The following is a 20,851-nucleotide window of genomic DNA, read 5'->3' as shown; positions in this document are numbered from 1 at the left end:
TCAGTTGATGAAGCTTGTAAATTATGATTCAATGTCACAGCTCATAATTTAGGGTTAGCTAGTCCATGCCACGCCTTTAAAATTAACTTGAACAGACAAATTTTTTTCATAAACATTGAAGGAAAGTTACCACACCAACACAAATGCTTCCAATCCTTTATTGTCATATTTTTCAAACAATTACACTTTAACTTTTATGCGCTCGCTGTGCTGTTCAGTGTGGGGTAGTGCATATGTAGTACTGTCTGATGTTTCTCCTCTCCTGTTTTCTGTCCTGTGGTGCCTTCTCCTTTCCCATTTTTTCATTTACTGTGTCTTCCCTCCTCAACAATGTTTACTGATTGCTGATAATTCCACCTTTCTTATGTTTCACTTCTCTGATTTAATCTCCCGTCCTCTCTTTCCTCCTGTCATCAGGTAAAGCAGTGGGCACTCTGAATCTGGGGAACTTCTTTGCATCCCACAAGGGTTATAGCCGTCAGGGCTTTGACCAGCTGAGCACTGAAAGCAGCGACCAAGAGCATAACGATGAGGACAGCAGTGATTCAGACAATGAGGAGTACTCTGCTCTGCCACCTCCTCAGTCCTCCTAAACCCTATGGGCCCAGCTGTGAACGTTATGCTTATGTTGCCAAGATGTATGCTATTCATCAAGTGTGTAACTGTTGTGTTAGCCGCCAATCTTATTGTTTATATATTTTAATATATACTGTATATAAAACCATTTGGCTTAATTTAGACAGTTAATTTAATCTTATTTAATGAATTGAACTGTGGTCTTGATACAGCCTTGGCAACACATTAATTGCAAAAGATATTTTTCCAATCATACAGCATCAGTGAAATTATTATCAGCACAATCCACAGAGACAGGTTCAGCCGTAAAACAGACCAAGGAAAACCATGTCTAAGCCCGCTGACTGTTTTAGGTAGAGAATGGGTTTCATACCTGAAGAGCTGTGACAAGCACAATGACAGATCCATGACTGTGACATTGTCCTTGTCCAATGCTGTGTGCCTCACCAAGAGAAAGGAGGCTCTCTCTGTGAAGCAACATCCGACAACAGAAGCAAATTAGAAGCTTGGGTGTTGTGGTCGTGAAAATGTTTGAGTTTCAGTGGCCCATATTGTGTTTGAAGCAGGAGCATCTGTAAACCCGTGTCTCCTGTCATAGCTGCTTCATTCAGTCTTTGCAGCCTCTGAATATGCCAAGCCGGACCATTGTTACATCACACAAAGTTTTACACTGTGTTTATAGGCCTCTACACAGCAGCTCCTGAGTGAGTATATTTACAAATCAACGCCTCTTCTGATCTCTGCTGCACACCCATGGACCAGAGCAGCAGAGGGAGATGACCACACAGTCTGGGTGGGTCTGAGTCACTGTGTTGGTACCATTAAAATAAGGCCATAAAAAACAATAAGATGTGATTTTTACTGGACTATTTAAACATCAGAATGTGATTCAGGGAGAATCAGAGCAGATCATCCATCATTACACAAATCCCACTCACTGAAGCTGAATTGTTGGGTTCAGTTTTTTAATTGGCAGTATCTCGTTATTTTGTGCCTTTTCATGTGTGTGTTGTGCCTTTCTCTGCATCTGCCATTATGACCTGTATCACAGCTTCATCTTTTCCATTCAACTAAACCTGACTCACAGAATAATGTCTGTGTATTTGGACTTGATTTGATTGATATTTCTGTCTTTAGTAGGAATAATATCAGTTGTAGACCTTAAGAAGTACTGTAAGGGCACACTGTCGAGTCTCTACACATGAGAGTCTTAAGAGACCTCACAAAGACAGAGGTGTCTTGAGTGAGTGAACTGAGGAAGGATAAATGTGACCAATCCACCTGTTTAAGCCCTCAAAGAACAAGCTATAAAATTCATGGGTTGGCATTTCACTGATTAATATTGAAGGTTAAGAAAAATGGAAAGTCTGAATCACAGGTTGTAAAACCAGGTAGACGCAGCCTCTTTGAGGTCCCCACAGGTATGTAAAGCTAGAGTAAGCTTTTCTACTATCATGTCAGTGTTGACTCCACCACAACTTTAGTCCTTAATAAACATTAAACTGGCTGAGTACTGCAAGTTCTCTAATAGTTGTTATGAAGGAGAAAGTTAGCTCCAGAGACCAGAACAGTGTTTGTTCCAGACTGTAAACCTGCTGTAAAAACTTCATGCTTGAACCAGACATGAGTGGTCCAGAGAGTAACTACAGGTTTTAGTCTTGGGCAGCTGGTTTTCTTGAACTGGATTCTTGATTGAATCCAGTTCAATCCTCTGTTCAGTGCGAGCAGTTATACATAGGCACACCAGCTGTTTAAAGACATTTTATAGACTGGACAACATTGTGTAACATACAACATTAAAGATCTTGGATTAAAGTTACTGAGTATAAAGGTTGAGGATCAGGATCCTTGAGGCACTGAACTGGATCATAAAAATCAAGGAAATAATCAAATCTTAATCAGTTGATGCTCACCTTTTCTGTTGTATCACCTCAGCTTGAGTTTAAAATGGTTGATGATTAATTGATGGTCAAAAATTGTCTAGGTGATTATTAGTAAAATGAATGAAAAGCTTAGGATATGGTTGGAAATTCTAAATTAAGTAATTCAATTAAATCTGGTGACAGCAATCATAAATTGCCAAAATGACTATGTAACAACTAATAATTATCAATAAAAATATCCATCATTATATTACACATCATAAAGAGTCACAAAGGCATAAGAGGAAGAGAAATGCAGATCTTTGTTTTGTCCACTCAGAACATTTAGTTCCAGTCTACATTCTCAGGTTTCATTTGCTCAGTCCATGTTCCTCTGTATTGAGATTTGACAGATTTTCTAAACAGCACACACGATGTATGGCTCTGGTATTTACTGTAACACGGGTTTTCGTGCAGAAGTACTATTTTCACTATGTTGTTTGTGTAATAAAGTGTCTGCAAAGCATCAAGGTGTTTTGAGTTATTCAGTCACATGACAGCCGATAAACAAAGATGGTACCTTCTCAGCTGGACTAATGTAATTCATTATTATCTGGATGTCCAAACAAATCTCTGAAAGGGCTTCAGTTGATTCAGAATGCTGCTGCACAAATATTAACAGTAACTAGGAAAAGAGATCACATCTCTCTTGTTTTGGCATCTCTTCATTGGTCGCCTGTAAAATTCAGAATAGAATTTAAAATGTCATGGTCTGGGTTTGTGTGTTTGTATTGTTTTTTTTTTCTGTGCTCTGTTCTCCCCTCCTGTGGCAGGAGTCTTGGCTGGCCAAAATCCACCTTCCTGGGATGACACAAGGCACACCTGTTCCCCATCTCACCTTCATCAAGCGCTCCATAAATGACCGGTTCAGACCCCACTTCACTGCCAGACAATTCTGCTTTGTTGGTACAGTGAACGTGCATACTTTTTGTCCCTTGACCTAATGAACATTGTCAGTGCCTTTGTGCCTACATGATTTTTGTTACCTTGTTACCCCTGTTTCTAATTTGGTTATCTCCTTTTGTTTTTCGCTAGTGTGGTGTGCCTCGTGCCTGAGTTCTTTCGTTCCTGTGGCCAGCCTGCCTTCTGCTGCCGCCCTGTGGCTGGTGTTTTTTTTTTTTTTATTGTGAACTGGTTGACTATTACCGGAGGACTGTTCCTATTCCCATTCTCACATCTTGCTACTCTGGTCCATATCAAAACTTGTTCCAACATCACATAAAATCCTTATGTTAACATATAAAGCTCTTAATGGCCAAGCTCCATCATATCTCATCGAGTTAATAGTTCCTTACTGTCCTAGTAGGCCACTCTACTCTCTAGATGGAGATTTACTTTTGGTTCCTGGAGTCTCCAAGAGTAAATTGGGAGGCAGATCTCGATCTCGATCTCTCTCTCTCTCTCTCCCTCTCCCTCAAAACTAGGAATGTGAATGGAAGAAGTGCTTTTGCTGCTTCCAGACGGATGGTCGTTGCCAGCCTGTCACTGCCTCGATCTTGGCTGGGTCAGGACTAAGCTCTCCTTGGGTTAGGATGTAACCTAGGAAACTCACAGAGGGGGACATTCAACTCACATTTTTTAGTCTTCACAAAAAGTATGTTCTCCAGCAGCTACTGGAAAACCTGCCTGACATGAGGAGAAAATAGAAATGTCATCAAGGTAAACATAAATGAACTGGTTCAGCCTGTCTCTTAGGATGCCGTAAACAGACTGGAAGACTGCAGGAGCTCTAGTGAAGCCAAAAGGCATGACCAGGTATTTGAAATGGCCGAGATACGTCTTAAACGTCCTTTAATACTCACCAAATGATAGGCATTGCACAGGTCTAACTTGTCTAAAGATGGAAGCCCTATTAAGGGGCTCAAAAGAGAGGTCTATAAGTGGCAGGGGGTAGTGGTTCTTCACTGTGATGTTGTTAAGCCCCCTAAAATCGATGCACGGCCTAAGGGTTAGACACAAAGAAGCTCTAGAGGGCAGGGGAGAGCCAGGTATGAGGTCGATAGCGCAGTCCTATGTCCGGTGAGGGGGAAGTGACAGAGCCTTATCTTTACTAAACACCTAACCCAGGTCGTGATACTCCTTGGGGACTGTGGAAACATCAGGGGGCATGACCGAAGCTGGCAAACGGTGAGTAGCCGGGGAAGCTGAATGAAGGCAGTGAAAGTGGCAGAATGTACTCCAATTGGCAATGGAATTTGACACCCAGTCAATGTGTGGATTGTGATGTTTTAACCAAGGTGACCTGAGAACCAGGTGGGAAGGAATAACTAAAAACCTGATGTGCCAATAGTGATTACCGGAAATCGTGAGGGTCATTATACTGGGAGATTTCAATAAAGATGTTGATGTAGAAAGCGACAGCCTTAGTTCTGGGTTTCTTTCCCTACTAGACTCAATTGGCCTTTCCCAGCATGTGAATGAACCCACTCACTTCTACAATCATATCCTTGATCTTGTTCTAACATATGGCATTGAAATTGACAATATAACAATTCTTCCTCAAAACTCTCTCCTGACTGACCATTACCTTATTACATTTGAGTTTACTTTAATGGGCTCCACAGCATTGAGGAATAAATTCAGCAATAGAAGATGTTTATCTGAAGCTGCTGTGGCTAAATTTAATGAGAACATTTGGTCATCATTCCCAACAATGCCTCATCTAAATTCAAATGAAGATTTCTTCCATACGCAGGTTGATGACCTTGTGACTAGCACTATGGCCACACTGCGTTCGAATCTCGACAATGCCACCCCTCTCAAAAAGAATGTATTCAATCTGAGGAGGATGGCTCCCTGGTATAATTACCAAACCGTGCCTTAAAGCAGACATCAAGGAAATTAAAAAGAAATTGAGTTCCATTAAGTAAGAAGAGTCTCCCAGAGCCTGGAAAGATAGCTTAAAAACATAAAAAAAGCTCTCCGAAGTGCTAGACGTTCATATTACTCAGCACTCAGAAGAAAACAAGAACAACCCCAGGTTTCTCTTCAGCACTGTAGCCAGGCTGACAGAGAGCCATAGTTCAGTTGAACCAGTGATCCCCTTAGCTCTAAGCAGTGATGATTTTATTAACTTTTCTACAGATAAAATTCTCAGGATCAGAGAAAGAATTTATCAGCTCTTGCCTACGTTAGATAAAAATCTCCTACTGAATACAGCAACTCCTGAATCAGCTGCGGCGCCTCTTTTACATCTGGAATCATTCTCACCTCTAAATCTCTCAGAGCTAGCTTCTATAGTTTCATCATCCAGACCGTCAACCTGTCTATTAGACCCAGTACCAACTAACCTCTTTAAAGAGATATTTTATTTAATTGAGCCGTTCATTCTAGATTTGATTAATTTCACCTTATCTTTGGCTTATGCACTTAAGACTGCGGTTATCAAACCCCAGCTTAAACAGCCTAATCTTGATCCAGATGTTTTGGCAAATTATAGACCCATATCGAACCTTCCATTTATTTCTAAAATCATTGTCTATCTAAAGTCTATCTCAGAGAGCTCATAGTTCCTTATTGTCCTAGCAGGCCACTCCGCTCTCTAGATGGAGGTTTACTTGTGGTTCCTAGAGTCTCCAAGAGTAAATCTGGAGGCAGATCGTTCAGTTATCAGGCTCCTCTTCTATGGAACCAACTTCCAGTATCGGTCCGGGGGGCGGACTCTTTAGTAATTTTCAAGATCAGGCTTAAAACTTTCCTGTATGACAGAGCTGATAGTTAAAAAGTTAAAGTCCTCTACTCTTTAGCTATGCTGCTATAGGCCTAGGCTGCTGGGGGAAGGACTGAGGTTCTCTCTCTCTATCTGTCTCTCTCCCTCCGTCTCACTCGCTCTCCCTCCTCCCCCCTTGCATGCGCTGATAAGAACCATCCTTCTTAAAAAACACAGTTTCACCCAGTTCTAAGCATTTATACTGCATTTACTAACCATGTTCTGCCAAAGTCTCTGTCTCTCCCAGTTCCTCTCCTCTCTCTCCCTGTCCTCATCCTGCAGGTGGTGACTCATCACCATCCCATGTTCCTGCAACACCTGCTGGTCCCATATAGCATGAATTCTGTACTACAGCTCAACACTAAAGTAGGAACCTGCCGTATGCTCCTACCTCTACTGTAATGCTTGGACGGCAGGATGGATGGCTCACGAGGTGGAAGAGGCACTGGTACAGGTGGAGCAGGCACATCAGGCGGAGGAAGAGTTGGGGCTTCCGAGCCCATCTGGTTAGTCAGCTGGTGTATGCTGGTAGTGACTAGTGAGTCTAATATATGAATTGTTGTCACTATTGTTATTGCTCATGTTTCTAATTATTTTCCTTTTTATCAGTGCCACGGGGCCCCGCCCAGAGTCACTATTGTTATCCTGTGTGTTTATTATTCTTTTTATTAACGTTTTTATTATTCTTCTTCCAGATTCGCTTCTCGTCGGAGGGCTTTGAATTCAGCCCCACGGACCAAAGCCCATCATCCGGGGCCTGTTTGGGATCGGTGTGCTCTCCGTTTTCAGGGTAGAATACAATATTTTGGCGCCATAAACGGCGAAAATCTTCAGCTTTTTCAAACCTCTGATACTTTTGCATACGTCCAGCTACACAGTCCATTTTACCTTCAAAACGGAGGAAAACTTGTCTTTCAAGTCGTGTTGTCATCTTTCTGATATCTTTTATACTTTTCAAACAGCGATTGTTCAAGCATGATGCTCATCTCACCATTTCTGCTGAAAGTTTTAGTTTCCCATGTGTGTGTGTGTTGCACGGAATGTTGGTGGTTAGAGTGGAGGAATCTTCAGTTAGAGTGCGTTGGTGAGCTGATGATTATCGAAAAAATGATATGTAAATCACCTTCACAGGCACATAGTTTAAGGTACGTGCCTCATTTTCTCCAAAATAGTAGAGATTCTTGTCCTCTCTTGAAAAATGTCTTTACTTTAACTGTCGGACAAACCAAATTTGAACTGTGCCCCTCTAAAGGACATGCTCACCCCTCCTCTCTCCTATTACTCCCCATGTATTTTTCTCTGGCTGGAAGGAGAAGAGTTCACATTTTCATGTGTTTTTAACTCGCTCCCATGCCCACATTTTACATCCTAGAAACACCAAAATACACACACAGCTTCAGACACTTGTTGTGGCGCTCAGCGTCTGCTCGGTTTTCTGATAGGAGTTACCTTTTTGTCACAAATTGCCGCAGAGTGAGAGAAGGATGATGCATCAGACTGCTGATCAGCTGTTACTACTGACATTTGTGTTAGACTGCAGGACACACACAGTGATATACAGACACACACAGAGTGATAGACAGACATACAAATATACAGACGCACTCACACACACACAAAAACACAAACAGACACAAATACACAGAAAGATAGTCATATACAGCTCTGTTCATAGGAACAATTATACTTAGAAACACATACACAGACAAACCCAAAGAGCTAAAAGCTGACACACACACACAGAAACAGACACACAAACACACAGCTGATCAACACTGACTATGGCCATCTATGGGACCCAAACAGGCAGCCAGGCACATACAAAGAGAAACAAATATTCAGACTTACAGCTCTATACTTAGGCGCGCGCGCACACACACACACACACACACACACACACACACACACACACACACACACACACACACACACACACACACACACACACACACACACACACACACACACACACACACACACTCTCGCTCTCTCTCTGACTGACAAATCAATGATGTCATCAGACTTCTCTGATATGAGAGCTGCTGATCAACTGTTACTACTGACAATTTTGTTAACCTGCAGAACACACACACAGACTGATATACAGACGCACTAACACACATATACGGACACACACAGGGAAAATATGCACACGCACACAGGAACGCATATAATGAGACAAATAGAAACACAGCGGGCACACACAGACACACAACAGATAGACAGCATTGGTCAGTTGGTCAGTCACCTGTGTTCAATAGTGTCACAGGGTGCATGTCCGAAATAGATGTCTCAAAGAAATAGTTGTGTGTCTAAAGACATACGTCTGTCTGTGTATGTTCTCATTCAAACAGATCATAGTAATATCCGTATATCTGTACGTCTGCCAAGTCGACGTCCCGGCAGCAGCCCCCCGAATCACTCTCGAAATTTCTGCCAAGGAATTTTCTAGTTATTATTCCTCTTCCATAAAAAAAAAATTTAAGTGCAAACTTGTGGTAGGACTTTGAATAAGCCCACACAAGCCTAACACCCACGCCTAGGGCTGTTGGGATCGGTGTGCTTTGATTTTTCTCTGTAGAATGTGATATTTTGGCACCATAAACGGCAAAAACGCAGCCAAATAAATCAATTCATTCCCGACGAGAGACAACGAAAATCACCCCAAATTTTAACTTTTTCAAACCTCTGGTCCATTTGAACTGTAAAACCTAGGAAAATATGTTCTCTACTAAGTCATGTATTCACCTTTCTGATATCCTTCATACTTTTAGATCAGAGATTGTTTGAGTCTCATGCTCGTGTGGCAGCACACCTGTACGATTGGGGTAGGGTACAATTATTAAATTTATATCAATCAAATAAAGCCAGACAATGCCACCCTAGGAACTAGTTTTCACAGTACCAGCACAAGGCACTCACGTCTGTTTTGCTTTAGTTGAGAGATGTGGTTCTGGTTAAAATACAAAAAAATACTTTATTGCACAAATTGATAAAATTTCCTCATAAAAATAACATGCATACAGGGATGTGAAGGGAAGGGAGGACTCTAACAGGGCTGGAGCTTACCAGTGGGGGGAAACTGGGGTAATGAGGAGGTGAGAGGGACCCCAGGAAAAGAAGCACCCCAGTCACTCGTGTAACTCACACATGCAAACACACAAAGGAAAACCAGGGTGTGGCACAGCACACAGAAGGGGACACCAGGACCACCACCGTAAGCTTCTAGTACCTGAAAGGGAAAGAGGAATAATTAGTGGGGAAACTCAAATGAACCATAAGACCCATAAACCAATAAACAAAACTTTCAGGGGTTGGCAGCAAACAAATTTACAAAGTTACCAAATTAACATAAACTAAATTAATTTAACTGCCAAAAATAATTCAGGGTGATAATTCAACAGAAACAAAGAAACAAACCGATTTAACAAAAACTAAAGTACACAAAAGAATCATAAACCGCACTAGTCAAGCCAGCAGTGCAGTTCAACAAACAAATGAAATAATCTAATTTAAAGAAAAAAAGTACAACTTAGTCAAAATAACATTAACAGAAGCTAATGATACAACTCAGAGATAAACAAAACAAAAACAGTAAATGAAACGAACTAATTTAATCCACTTTAAGTGGTCACTAAACAGACTTAACCCCGCCAGCTTGCACAAATAAAATATAGACCCAAGGAAAACGGGCTAAGAATATCAGCGCATGCAGTCCGGTGTTAGCTGCACGAGCTGGCTATCCACGCTGACCACCCATGCGGCGAGGCAACAGTATAGTGGCCACTGGCAGAAGCAGGGCAGGAAGGTAGCAACACCTTAGCAAGGCATGGCAAGCAGCAGCTGTGACATGTTTAAAACCAACTTACTATGTTTGTGGTATGTTTAATACTAACACATAATAACACATAATAATAATAATAATAATAATAATAATAATAATAATAATAATATGTTCAATACTAATACTAATACTAATTGTGATGTGCTTAATACCAATACACTATGATCCTGCAATGGTTACTGTTACAAGTTTAGACTGTGTGAACAATGAGAGAAGTAAACTGTTCGTCTCAATGCTACATTCACACAGAGGAGGAGATGAGTCAGCATAACGAGAGAAGAGAGATCACTTTGAAGGGAAATATCCACGCAGGTGCAGAGCTGTGGGAAAAGTATCAAACTCTCTCAAATTGCCAGTTACTGATAAAAACGCATGCTATGGCCTTGTCCTTGAGAATAGAAGCACTGAGATGAGACAAACGCATAGCCTTTGAAATGTCTGAGATATTGGGGGGGGACTGAAAAAACGATTATAAAGCTGTGTTTCAGAAGGGTGGATCAGATCTCACTGGTGTTGATGCAGAATTGACTCTGCATTGTGTGAACTCCAAAGATATTTGCTTTTAATTAAGTCTAGGTGACAGTACTTGAACAGCTCCGACTGATCTTCTCACATCAACCAACTCGGGGAAGTATGGTGACTTCAACACAACGCAGAGGAACAAAACTGTGAGGCAAAGCAGCAATAGTTCCCAGCCAGCAACGTTACACGTCCCACCATTCAATGTCTACCAATAATAAAAACCAAAACCAAAATAAATACTAAGGCTGTAAGCAAAGAGACATGTTGATGTGCGCTGTACATACTGATCAGGCTGCGTCAGACCACAGGTGGAAGAGGAGAGCTTCACACTCAGCTGGCTGCAGTGACAAACCGTGGCTGCCAATAAGCCACATACGTCGGAATGGAGATTCCCTGAGAGTCGCTACATTGGCACAGTGTCCAACAATCCAACCTCTGCACCAGCAACGGTGAGAAAGGGGAAGTGATGCGACTAGAAAGTGGGCGGTCCTCAGAGCCAAAGAGCAAGAGGGTGACAAAATGGGCACTGCCTCCTTATATACAGTGGCCCCAGGTGCTGATTGGTTAATAAGCTAAGGGGAGCACCAGGTGGCACACTCACTTGCCACGAGAGCAGGAATGATACATCTCATCCAGCTACACTCAGTTTTGCTCATATTGGGTGAAAATCTTAAATTTCACATGTGTGTGTATTTTCAGAGTGGGGAGATCTTCAGCTAGAGTGCCGAGCTGAAAGATTTGTAAATCGCCCTCACAGGCACATAGTTTCTCCAAAGTAGTAGAGATGCTTGTCCTCTCTTAAAAAAAACTGTGTCTACTTTAACAGTGAGCCCAGCAGAATTTGACCTGTGAGCCTCTAAAAGACACAGTCACCCCTCGTGTGTGCCACTTCTTTCAATGTTATTTCACAGGAGAGGAGGCGAACCGTCAGTATTTTCCATATATTTATAAATCGGTCTTGTGTCCACATTTTAGATCCTAGAAACATTAAAATACAGACATAGCTTCAGGAAGTTGTTGTGGCACTCAGCTTCTGGTCAGGAGTTACCGGTTTGTCACAAATTGCCCCAGAATCAGAGCTTCACCGAGCCAAACACTTACCCTTTTCAGGTGTCTCAGATGGTCGACATGACAACTCCTGAGCCCCTGATCTTCAGGCAGGAGAGGTCTACAGGTGCAAGCAATGAGGTAATCAAGCATTCCTCTGATATGTGAGCAGTTTACCAACGATTTCACTGACATTTCTAATCAAGATACCTTGATTACCTCATGCTCAATTTTGAGAAAGCTTTAGTTGCTTTAGTTGCAGTACATGAAATATTCAGGGTCAAAGTAGTGATGTCACTAGGGGGGGAGTAGATGTGAAAATAGTCCAAAAACTAAATACAGTAAATGTAGATTGTGTTGACAGGCACATACTTTGAACAAGACCTACAATTTTTTTCTAAAAAAAACCCCAAACAAACAAAAAAAATACATTTTTGTCTTGTTTGGCACAAGGGGTTTACTCTAACAGGAACAGCACCTGTGTTCTATATGTTGGTGAAACTATGCATGTGATCGTTTTCGGCACAAATTTTAAAAAGAAAATATCTACTAGCTATTAAAATCTGACATGATACAACCAGTCATCTGATCATCATTTTATTGGACAGCCTGTTACACTTATTCTCTCCTGTGATATCAAAGCCTTCTGCAGATGCTCACCCCCTTTGACCACACCAGAGGTAAGTGTGTCTTCTCTCTTCAGCTTTGCTAGCTTAATAGCATTAGCTTATATTAGTGAACCAACAAGCTATATATTTGAAGCTCGATATTATTCTGTCATGTTTTCATGAAGATGTTTCTATATTGCTGCTGGGTTGTTGATAACACTGACTTCAACAGAAAAACGTATGTCATTGTATAAAGTGTGTGCGTACCTATGTGCATGATCGTGAATGGCGGGAATTTTTAAAAACTGTTGGTTTTAAGAGCTCCCCAGTAACTGAGGTTGTGCTTGTAAGTATAAGATGTGATTTTTTTTTTTTTTTTAATTCATGAAGCCATACATAATTGCTTGAGATGTCCGTTTATATAGCTGCTAGCTTGGTGCTAATTCCGACTTTAACAGAATAGCATTTATGCAGTTTTGTGTTGCTACAATGGTTTTTCTGTTGAATATGTGCTGCTCTGTGGGTGTGTGTGTGGCTGTGAGGCAGTTGTTTTAACATGTTTGCTGATTCCACTGTATTTGCTAAATCTAGACATTATTCTCTTGTGTTTGACATTTGCTGAACATGTGCGTTTATATCACAGCCAGCTTGGTGCTAACAGCGACTGTAACAAAATAACATACACATTTATAACGGTGTGTGTTGCTGTTATGGCTCCTTAAGTAATAAGGAGCCATAAACACAACAATCAAAAGAAGATGGATTTAGTGTTCTTGTGAGCCAAAAGAAATGTTTTATTGACCAATAGAAAACTATTAACACAGGAACACAATTGTGGAGGAGTGTGGGATGATGTTTTTGTGCCAAATAAACTGACAAACATACAATAAAACTAATCTGACACTGAACTCAAAATGACCAAACAAAACCCTGACTCTGATCTTCAACACAGTGCTGAACCAAAAATAAGTACAAAGGTGGCACCAAGTCAGAGTGAATATTTTTTTCTGTGAAGAGGTGTTGGGCCTCCAACACGAGGTGAGACAAAGAAAGGCCTACATGTAAACCCTGGGGCCTGACCACGAGGTCACCTCCCTCCCTTTGTTCTCGGGAGACAAAAGAATCCACCTACAGACTCCATTTCTCTTCATTTCCCTTGCAGTTCACACCTGAAGTGAACACATCAGGAGGTTGCAGGCTCTTGTCTCTGGTTGGCAGAGACTTATCTACAACACAGGGAGCCGAAATAACAGGCTGTGATGCCACTCCCTCTAAATACGGACCAGGAACTTATCCTGTCCTCTTTTTGGTATCAGTATCCCTGAGAGCCCTACCATGTTTTTGTTGTACTAGCCACCGGCCTGTTCTGACTGGGCCGCCGCCATCTCCTGTTCCTGTTCCACGGCACCCCTGCCGCCGCCTCAAGAGTTTGCCGCACCCCTTCCTGAGTTCGGGGCCCCCCTGCTGCCCCCTGAACAACACTAGTTGTTCTTTGAAGATCTTTAAAGGGCCCCTGACCACATGTCCAAACACTAGTTCAGCTGGGCTGAACCATAGTGATTCCTGTGTAGCTTCACAGGTGGCAAACAAAACCAGTGAAACGCTTTCATCCCAATCCTTCTGTGACTCATGAAAAAGGTAGATGTCCAACTCTTGTCTCCTGTGCAGACCCCATCTGTCTAAGTCACATTTTATGAATCCCAACACCTACAGTACAGGCCAAAGGTTTGGACACACCTTCTCATTCAAATGAATGAGAAGGTTTTTTGTCTCCTTTTGTCTCCTTTTTATGGTTTGTCTCGAGTTAAAAATGAAAATAAAGGTTATTATATCTTGCCTCTCCCATTCTACCAACTGACACTCCGCACTCTGGGTTTGACGAAAAAGGAAATTTCCACTCGTCCTTTGAGTGCTAAGTATGAAAAGTTTCCTTTTTATATAAACACTGTTTAGTGTTTTGGAGAGAGCAGAAGTTTTCCTCAGTTTTAAAGTTTGAATCAGATTTCTACATGCAGGTATAAGAAAGCTAGGTGACTCAGAAGAAAAGTGAATTTTTTTTGGGGGTTCATTCCCATTCATTTCCAATGGGAAATTTCTGCCTTTTTTTGGGAACAACTTTGGAAAATTTTGGGCACTTAAAAGGGTTAGCCACCTATTGCCAGTGTCACTGTCGTTTTAAGTATCACACTACTTATTTGCTTGACATTTAATGTTTTTATTTTGGTCCATTTACACTGATATGGCAATATGCTAATAATACTACAATATGGAACACGATCTTGCTTTTCACCATTTCAATTCAAAAATAAAAATTGAAAGTCCAAAACTGACTTGCATATTAAACACCCCAAAATGGCTGCAGACAAGAACTATGAACCAAAAATCACAACCTCTGTATCACAAACACAACAATAACAACAATCAAAGAATAATGTGGCTACGTTCATACAGTGGCATACAATCAAAATAACAACCATATTGACTGGCACTCCGACTTAATTTCCATGTTTTTTCTAGAGAGAGAGAGAGATGCTCAGTCCTTCCCCCAGCAGCCTAGGCCTATAGCAGCATAGCTAAAGAGTAGAGGACTTTAACATTTTAACTAAGCTCTGTCATACAGAAAAGTTTTTAAGCCTGGTCTTGAAAATTGCTAAAGAGTCCGACCCCTGGGCTGATACTGGAAGCTGGTTCCATAGAAGAGGAGCCTGATAACTGAAAGATCTGCCTCCAGATTTACTCTTGGAGACTTTAGGAACCACAAGTAAGCCTCCATCTAGAGAGCGGAGTGGCTTGCTAGGACAGTAAGGAACTATGAGCTCTCTGAGATATGATGGAGCTTGGCCATTAAGAGCTTTATATGTTAATAGAATGATTTTAAATTCGACTCTATATTTTACTGGCAGCCAATGAAGAGCAGCTAACACAGGAGAGATGTGATCTCTTTTCACATTCAGATTTCAGATTTATTGGCCAAGTATATTTACATATACAAGGAATTTGACTTTGGTATGTGTTAACTCAATACAACAATAGACATGCAGTAGTATTATGTACAAATAGTACACATATAATATAGACATATACTGTGCAATAAAGGCTCCAATATACATAAAGGCACATATCAACATAATATACAAATAATACAATGGACAAATTAGTCCTAGATTAAAGACATAAATTTGACATTAGTAATAAGGCCAGTGGTGGATGATGGCTGTAAGCTGCAAGTAATAGTGCAGTGTAATGACATAGTAAAGGGAACATGCTGTATGCAGGAATGATGGGTATACAGTCTGATCAGACATCCCATAGCTTATGTAACATCACATTTCAGGAGGGTGATGGCAGTGGGAAAGAAGCTGTTCTTGTGCCTGGATTTCTTGGTGCGCAGAGATCTGTAGTGCTTGCCAGATGGAAGGAGGTTGAAGAGGGTGTGTGCAGGATGAGTGGAGTCTTTGATGATGTTCTCTGCTCTCTTCCTGGTCCACTCAGAGTAGAGAACTTGGAGAAAGGGCAGAGGGGCGCCAATGATCTTTTCCGCTGACGGAATTGTGTGTTGTAATCTGTGCTTGTCTTGATTTGTGGCTGCTCCAGACCAACATGTGATGGATGAGCAGAGGATGGATTCAATGGCGGCAGTATAGAAGATGATCAAAAACTCCCGTGGGATTCCATGTTTTGGCAGTTGTCGTAAAAAGTACAGCCTCTGCTGTGCCTTTTTAAGGATGGCACTGATGTTGGACTCCCACTTCAGATCTTGTGAGATGATGGTACCCAGGAACTTGAAGGAGTTGGCTGTTGGATACGAGGGGGGCAGTGCAATGGGGCATTTCCTAAAATCCACAATCATCTCCACAGTCTTTAGAGTGTTGAGCTCTAGGTTGTGCTGACTGCACCAGAGCACCAACCTGTCAATCTCCTGTCAATATGCAGACTTGTCACCATGCTGGATAAGCCCAATAACAGTGGTGTCATCTGCACATTTTAGAAGCTTGTCAGCTGGGTCTTTGGCGGTACAGTCATTTGTGTAGAGGGAGAAGAGTAGAGGTGAGAGGACACACCCTTGTGGTGCCCCATTTCTAGTTGTGCGTGTGCCAGACGTGACCTTACCCAGCCGCACATGCTGACGCCTGTCAGTCAGGAAGCTGACAGATGGCAGGAGAGACAGTGAGAGAGTTTGGCTGTGAGGATTTCAGGTATGATAGTGTTGAACGCTGAGCTGAAGTCCACAAACAGGATCCTTGCATAGGTTCCATAGGTCAAGGTGTTGTGGAATGAATCAAATCAAATCAGATTTATTTGTATAGCGCCAAATCATAACAAAGTTACATCAAGGCACTTTACATGTAGAGCAGGTCGAGACCAAACTCTTTATAAATTTGTTTAAAGAGACCTAACAGATCCCCCGATGAGCCAGCACTTGGCAACAGTGGCAAGGAAAAACTTCCTTTAAGAGGCAGAAACCTCGAGCAGAACCAGGCTCAGGGGGGCGGCCATCTGCCTCGACTGGTTGGGTTGAGAGTAGGGGAGAGTAGAGTAGAGAGAGAGAGAGAGAGAGAAAGAATGGGGGGAGATGTAGGCAGGAGCATGTTGCTGCATGAAGTTCATGGAGTTGAGCTGTAGTACAGAATTCATGAAGATACGGGACCAGCAGGAACATGGGATGGCGATGAGTCACCACCTGCAGGATGAGGACAGAGAGAAAGAGGAGAGGAACTGGGAGAGACAGAGACTTTGGCAGAACATGGTTAGTAAATGCAGTATAAATGCTTAGAACTGGGTGAAACTGTGTTTTTTAAGAAGGATGGTTCTTATCAGCGCATGCAAGGGGGGAGGAAAGGAGAGCGAGCAAGAGGGAGGGAGAGAGAAAGACAGAGAGAGAACCTCAGTCCTTCCCCCAGCAGCCTAGACCTTAAGCAGCATAGCTAAAGAGTAGAGGACTTTAACTTTTTAACTATCAGCTCTGTCATACAGGAAAGTTTTAAGTCTGGTCTTGAAAATTGCTAAAGAGTCCGCCCCCCGGACCGATACTGGAAGTTGGTTCCATAGAAAAGGAGCCTGATAACTGAACAATCTGCCTCCAGATTTACTCTTGGAGACTCTAGGAACCACAGGTAAACTTCCATCTAGAGAGCGGAGTGGCCTGCTAGGACAGTAAGGAACTATGAGCTCTCTGAAAGATGATGGAGCTTGGCCATTAAGATCTTTATATGTTAAAAGAAGGATTTTGAATTCTACTCTATATTTTACTGGCAGCCAATGAAGAGCAGCTAACACAGGAGAGATATGATCTCTTTTCCTAGTTCCTGTTAATATTCGTGCAGCAGCGTATCAGCGAATCAGCTGAAGGCCTTTTAGAGATTTGTTTGGACATCCAGATAGTAATGAATTACAGTAGTCCAGCCTAGAAGTTACAAATGCATGGACTAGTTTTTCTGCATCATCCTGAGAGAGGATGTTTCTGATTTTCCTAATGTTTCTCAGGTGGAAGAAAGCTGCCCGACTAACTTGTTTTATGTGAGGGACAAAGGACATGTCCTGGTCAAAAATTACTCCAAGGTTTCTTACAGTGGAGCTGGAAGCCAAAGTGATGCTATCCAGACTGATGAGATGATTAGATAGTATTTTTCTGAGGTGCTTAGGGCCGAGGGACAGTAACTTCTGTTTTGTCAGTTTGTCAGTTGTTGAGAAGTAAAAAATTTGCAGTCATCCAGACTTTTATGTCTTCAAGACATGCCTGCAGTCTGACTATCTGGGTGACTTCATTTGGCTTCATTGATAGGTACAGCTGGGTATCGTCTGCATAGCAGTGGAAGTTGATGCTGTGTTTCCTGATAATGTTGCCTAGAGGAAGCAGATAAAGCGTAAAGAGGATTGGTCCAAGTACCAAACCCTGCAGGACTCCATGACTGACTACAGTACATGAGGAGGAGCTGTTGTTAACATGAACAAACTGATGTCTATCTGATAAGTAGGATTTGAACCACCTTAGTGCAGTTTCTTTAATTCCAATTTCATGTTCCAGTCTCTGTAGTAAAATGTTATGATATATGGTGTTAAATGCAGCACTGAGGTCTAGAAGGAGAAGTATGGAGGCTGATCCATTGTCTGAGGCCATTAGAATGTCATTGGAGACTTTAACCAGCGCTGTTTCTGTGCTATGATGGGCTCTAAATCCTGACTGAAACTCTTCAAACAAACTGTTCCCATCCAGATGGTCGTGTAGTTGTTTTGCTACAGCTTTCTCAATGATTTTAGAAATAAATGGAAGGTTCGATATGGGTCTATAGTTTGCCAAAACATCTGGATCAAGATTAGGCTTTTTAAGCTGGTGTTTGATGACCCTGGTCTTAAGTGCCTGAGGTACATAACCCAGAAATAAAGTCAGATTATTCAAATATAGAATGAACGGCTCAATTAAATAAAAGATCTCTTTAAAGAGGCTAGTTGGTACTGGGTCTAATAGACAGGTTGACGGTCTGGATGATGAAACTATAGAAGCTAGCTCTGAGAGATTCAGAGGTGAGAATGATTCCAGATGTACTACAGGCGTTGCAGTTGATTCAGGAGTTGCTGTATTCAGTAGAAGATTATTGTCTAATGTAGGTAAGAGCTGATTAATTCTTTCTCTGATTGTGAGAATTTTATCTGTAAAAAAAAAAAAGTCCATAAAATCATCACTGCTCAGAGCTAAGGGGATCAATGGTTCAATTGAGCTATGACTCTGTGTTAGCCTGACTAAAGTACTGAAGAGAAACCTGGGGTTGTTCTTGCTTTCTTCTATTACAGCTGAGTAATATGAACTTCTAGCACAGTGGAGAGCTCTTTTATATGTTTTTAAGCTATCTTTCCAGGCTCTGTGAGACTCTCTGAGACTAACCTAAAAGCAGACATCAAGGAAATTGGCGTTCCAGTAACTTGGTAATCATACCACCTGACTCTGGTGTTGGGGCTGTGCCGTCACAGTATGTTGGTCCCGACAATTGCCTACATCCTTGTGCTTTTGTGTCTCATTGTTTGTCGCCTACAGAACAGAACAATGATGTCTGCAACCAGGAGCTACAAGCCGTCAAGCTAGCTCTGGAGGAGTGGAGGCACTGGCTGGAGGGCGCAGAAATTCATCATCTGGACAGATCACAAGAACCTCGCTTACATCCAAACTGCTACGAGGTTGAATGCTCGCCACTTTTTAACCCAATTTGACTTGTCACTCACCTTAACTCACTACTTTCATTGCAGCTATTTCAGAGTAAACACAAGAAACTTGTGCTACCAAAAAAAAAAAAAAAAAAAAAATGTACCAGACTCAGTGACTAACTACCTAACAACAAACTTTCACCCTGCCCTAACTAGGCCAGTGAGCAGTGATAGCTAACATGTCTTTGTAGTCATCAGGTGGGAACCTCCTTTCACAGGTGTTTCATCTAGTTAGTCCCGGGACACCTCCAGGAAGCTAGACAGTGATCAGTGGCATGGTCTCAAAGAGGCTCAAACAGGCCACACCCTCCACTTAAATACACTTCCTCTGCTTCTCCTAAGAGTTTGTCTATCTAAAGAGCCCCCCCCCCCCCAACATTTCCTTTACTCTTTTCCTTATGCTCTGTCCCCTTCCTCCTAACTCCCTCAACAAAGCAACAACAGATCTTGCTACAAACCCTCTACATCCTACTTCCACTGGACAAATCCTAACTTTCCATCCTTGCTGCTCAGCATTCTTTCCTAGAGCTGCATACCTGAGCTTTTTCTTTTCATATGCTTCTACAACTGAATCCTCCCACAGCACAGTCAGCTCTATGAAATATACTCTCATTCTATTCCTAGACCACACAATTATATCAGGCCTTAGCTCTGTACAGGCTATTTCCTGGGGAACAACAAGCTTACCTCCTAAATTTACCTGCATCTCCCAGTCATGGCATCCTCTAAGCTGCCTTGCCTCCTTGTTATCTTGTTAACTTTCCCTCCTTCTTGAACAAACTGAATTGCAACTCTCTTTGTCTTAGACCCTCCTAAATTTGCCTGCCTCTGTATAGCTTCCATGTTTGCAGCTAAGCTTTTTAAATTCTAATGTTTTTTAGCATTTTGCACTCTTAATTTTCAATGTTATTTGTCAAAATGTTTGTTGATTTTCATTTATCCCCTCTCCTTGTAGCCCTTATGTTTAGTATAATTTTGAATGCTTTGTGATTGTTTCTTCATAACTTCTCAAATTTGAATATATTTTAAGATACATTGTTTTAAAATAAAGTAATAGATTTGTTTGTTCATTTGTCTATCTCGAGTGTGTGTGTGTTTTCATGTTTGTATTCATTAGGTTATGAGCATTGTGTGTGATCTGGTGGTTATGCTGGATGTGTTTTAGGGACATGGACAAAATCTTGTTTTGGGCCACCGAAGTCCAAGGGCCATCCCTGAGCCACATGCTCAAATTTCTACCCCGACTGCTTCTGCCACTGGTTGAGACAAGGGCAAGAAGCAAGGGTGACATAGAGCAACCTCCTCTACAATAAGTGTATTAACTGACTGTAATTACAGTCCCATAATTTCTCATCATTACTGCTCAGACTTATGGGCTGAAGTGAAGACAGAAAATCAACTGGGACATTTTTACCATTTCATTTTT

The 20,851-nt window shown here is 41.8% G+C and overlaps 1 protein-coding gene across 1 annotated transcript in view; it reads left to right on the top strand.

The window, feature by feature from the left end:
* The window catches only part of LOC115052457 (peptidyl-glycine alpha-amidating monooxygenase B-like), a 39,824-nt gene extending 36,866 nt beyond the window's left edge, over positions 1-2,958 (top strand). The window contains exon 26 of the mRNA XM_029516565.1: positions 418-2,958. Within this exon, the coding sequence (XP_029372425.1) occupies positions 418-593 (176 nt within the window). The 3' untranslated portion in view covers positions 594-2,958. The remainder of the gene's footprint in view (positions 1-417) is intronic.
* Positions 2,959-20,851: the final 17,893 nt, after the last annotated feature.

Source organism: Echeneis naucrates, chromosome 12 (assembly GCF_900963305.1).
Source record: "Echeneis naucrates chromosome 12, fEcheNa1.1, whole genome shotgun sequence".
In the NCBI taxonomy this organism is placed as follows: Eukaryota; Metazoa; Chordata; class Actinopteri; order Carangiformes; family Echeneidae; genus Echeneis; species Echeneis naucrates.
The sequence above is the reverse complement of the archived record's forward strand: the minus strand, read 5'-3'. Positions and strand labels throughout refer to the sequence as shown.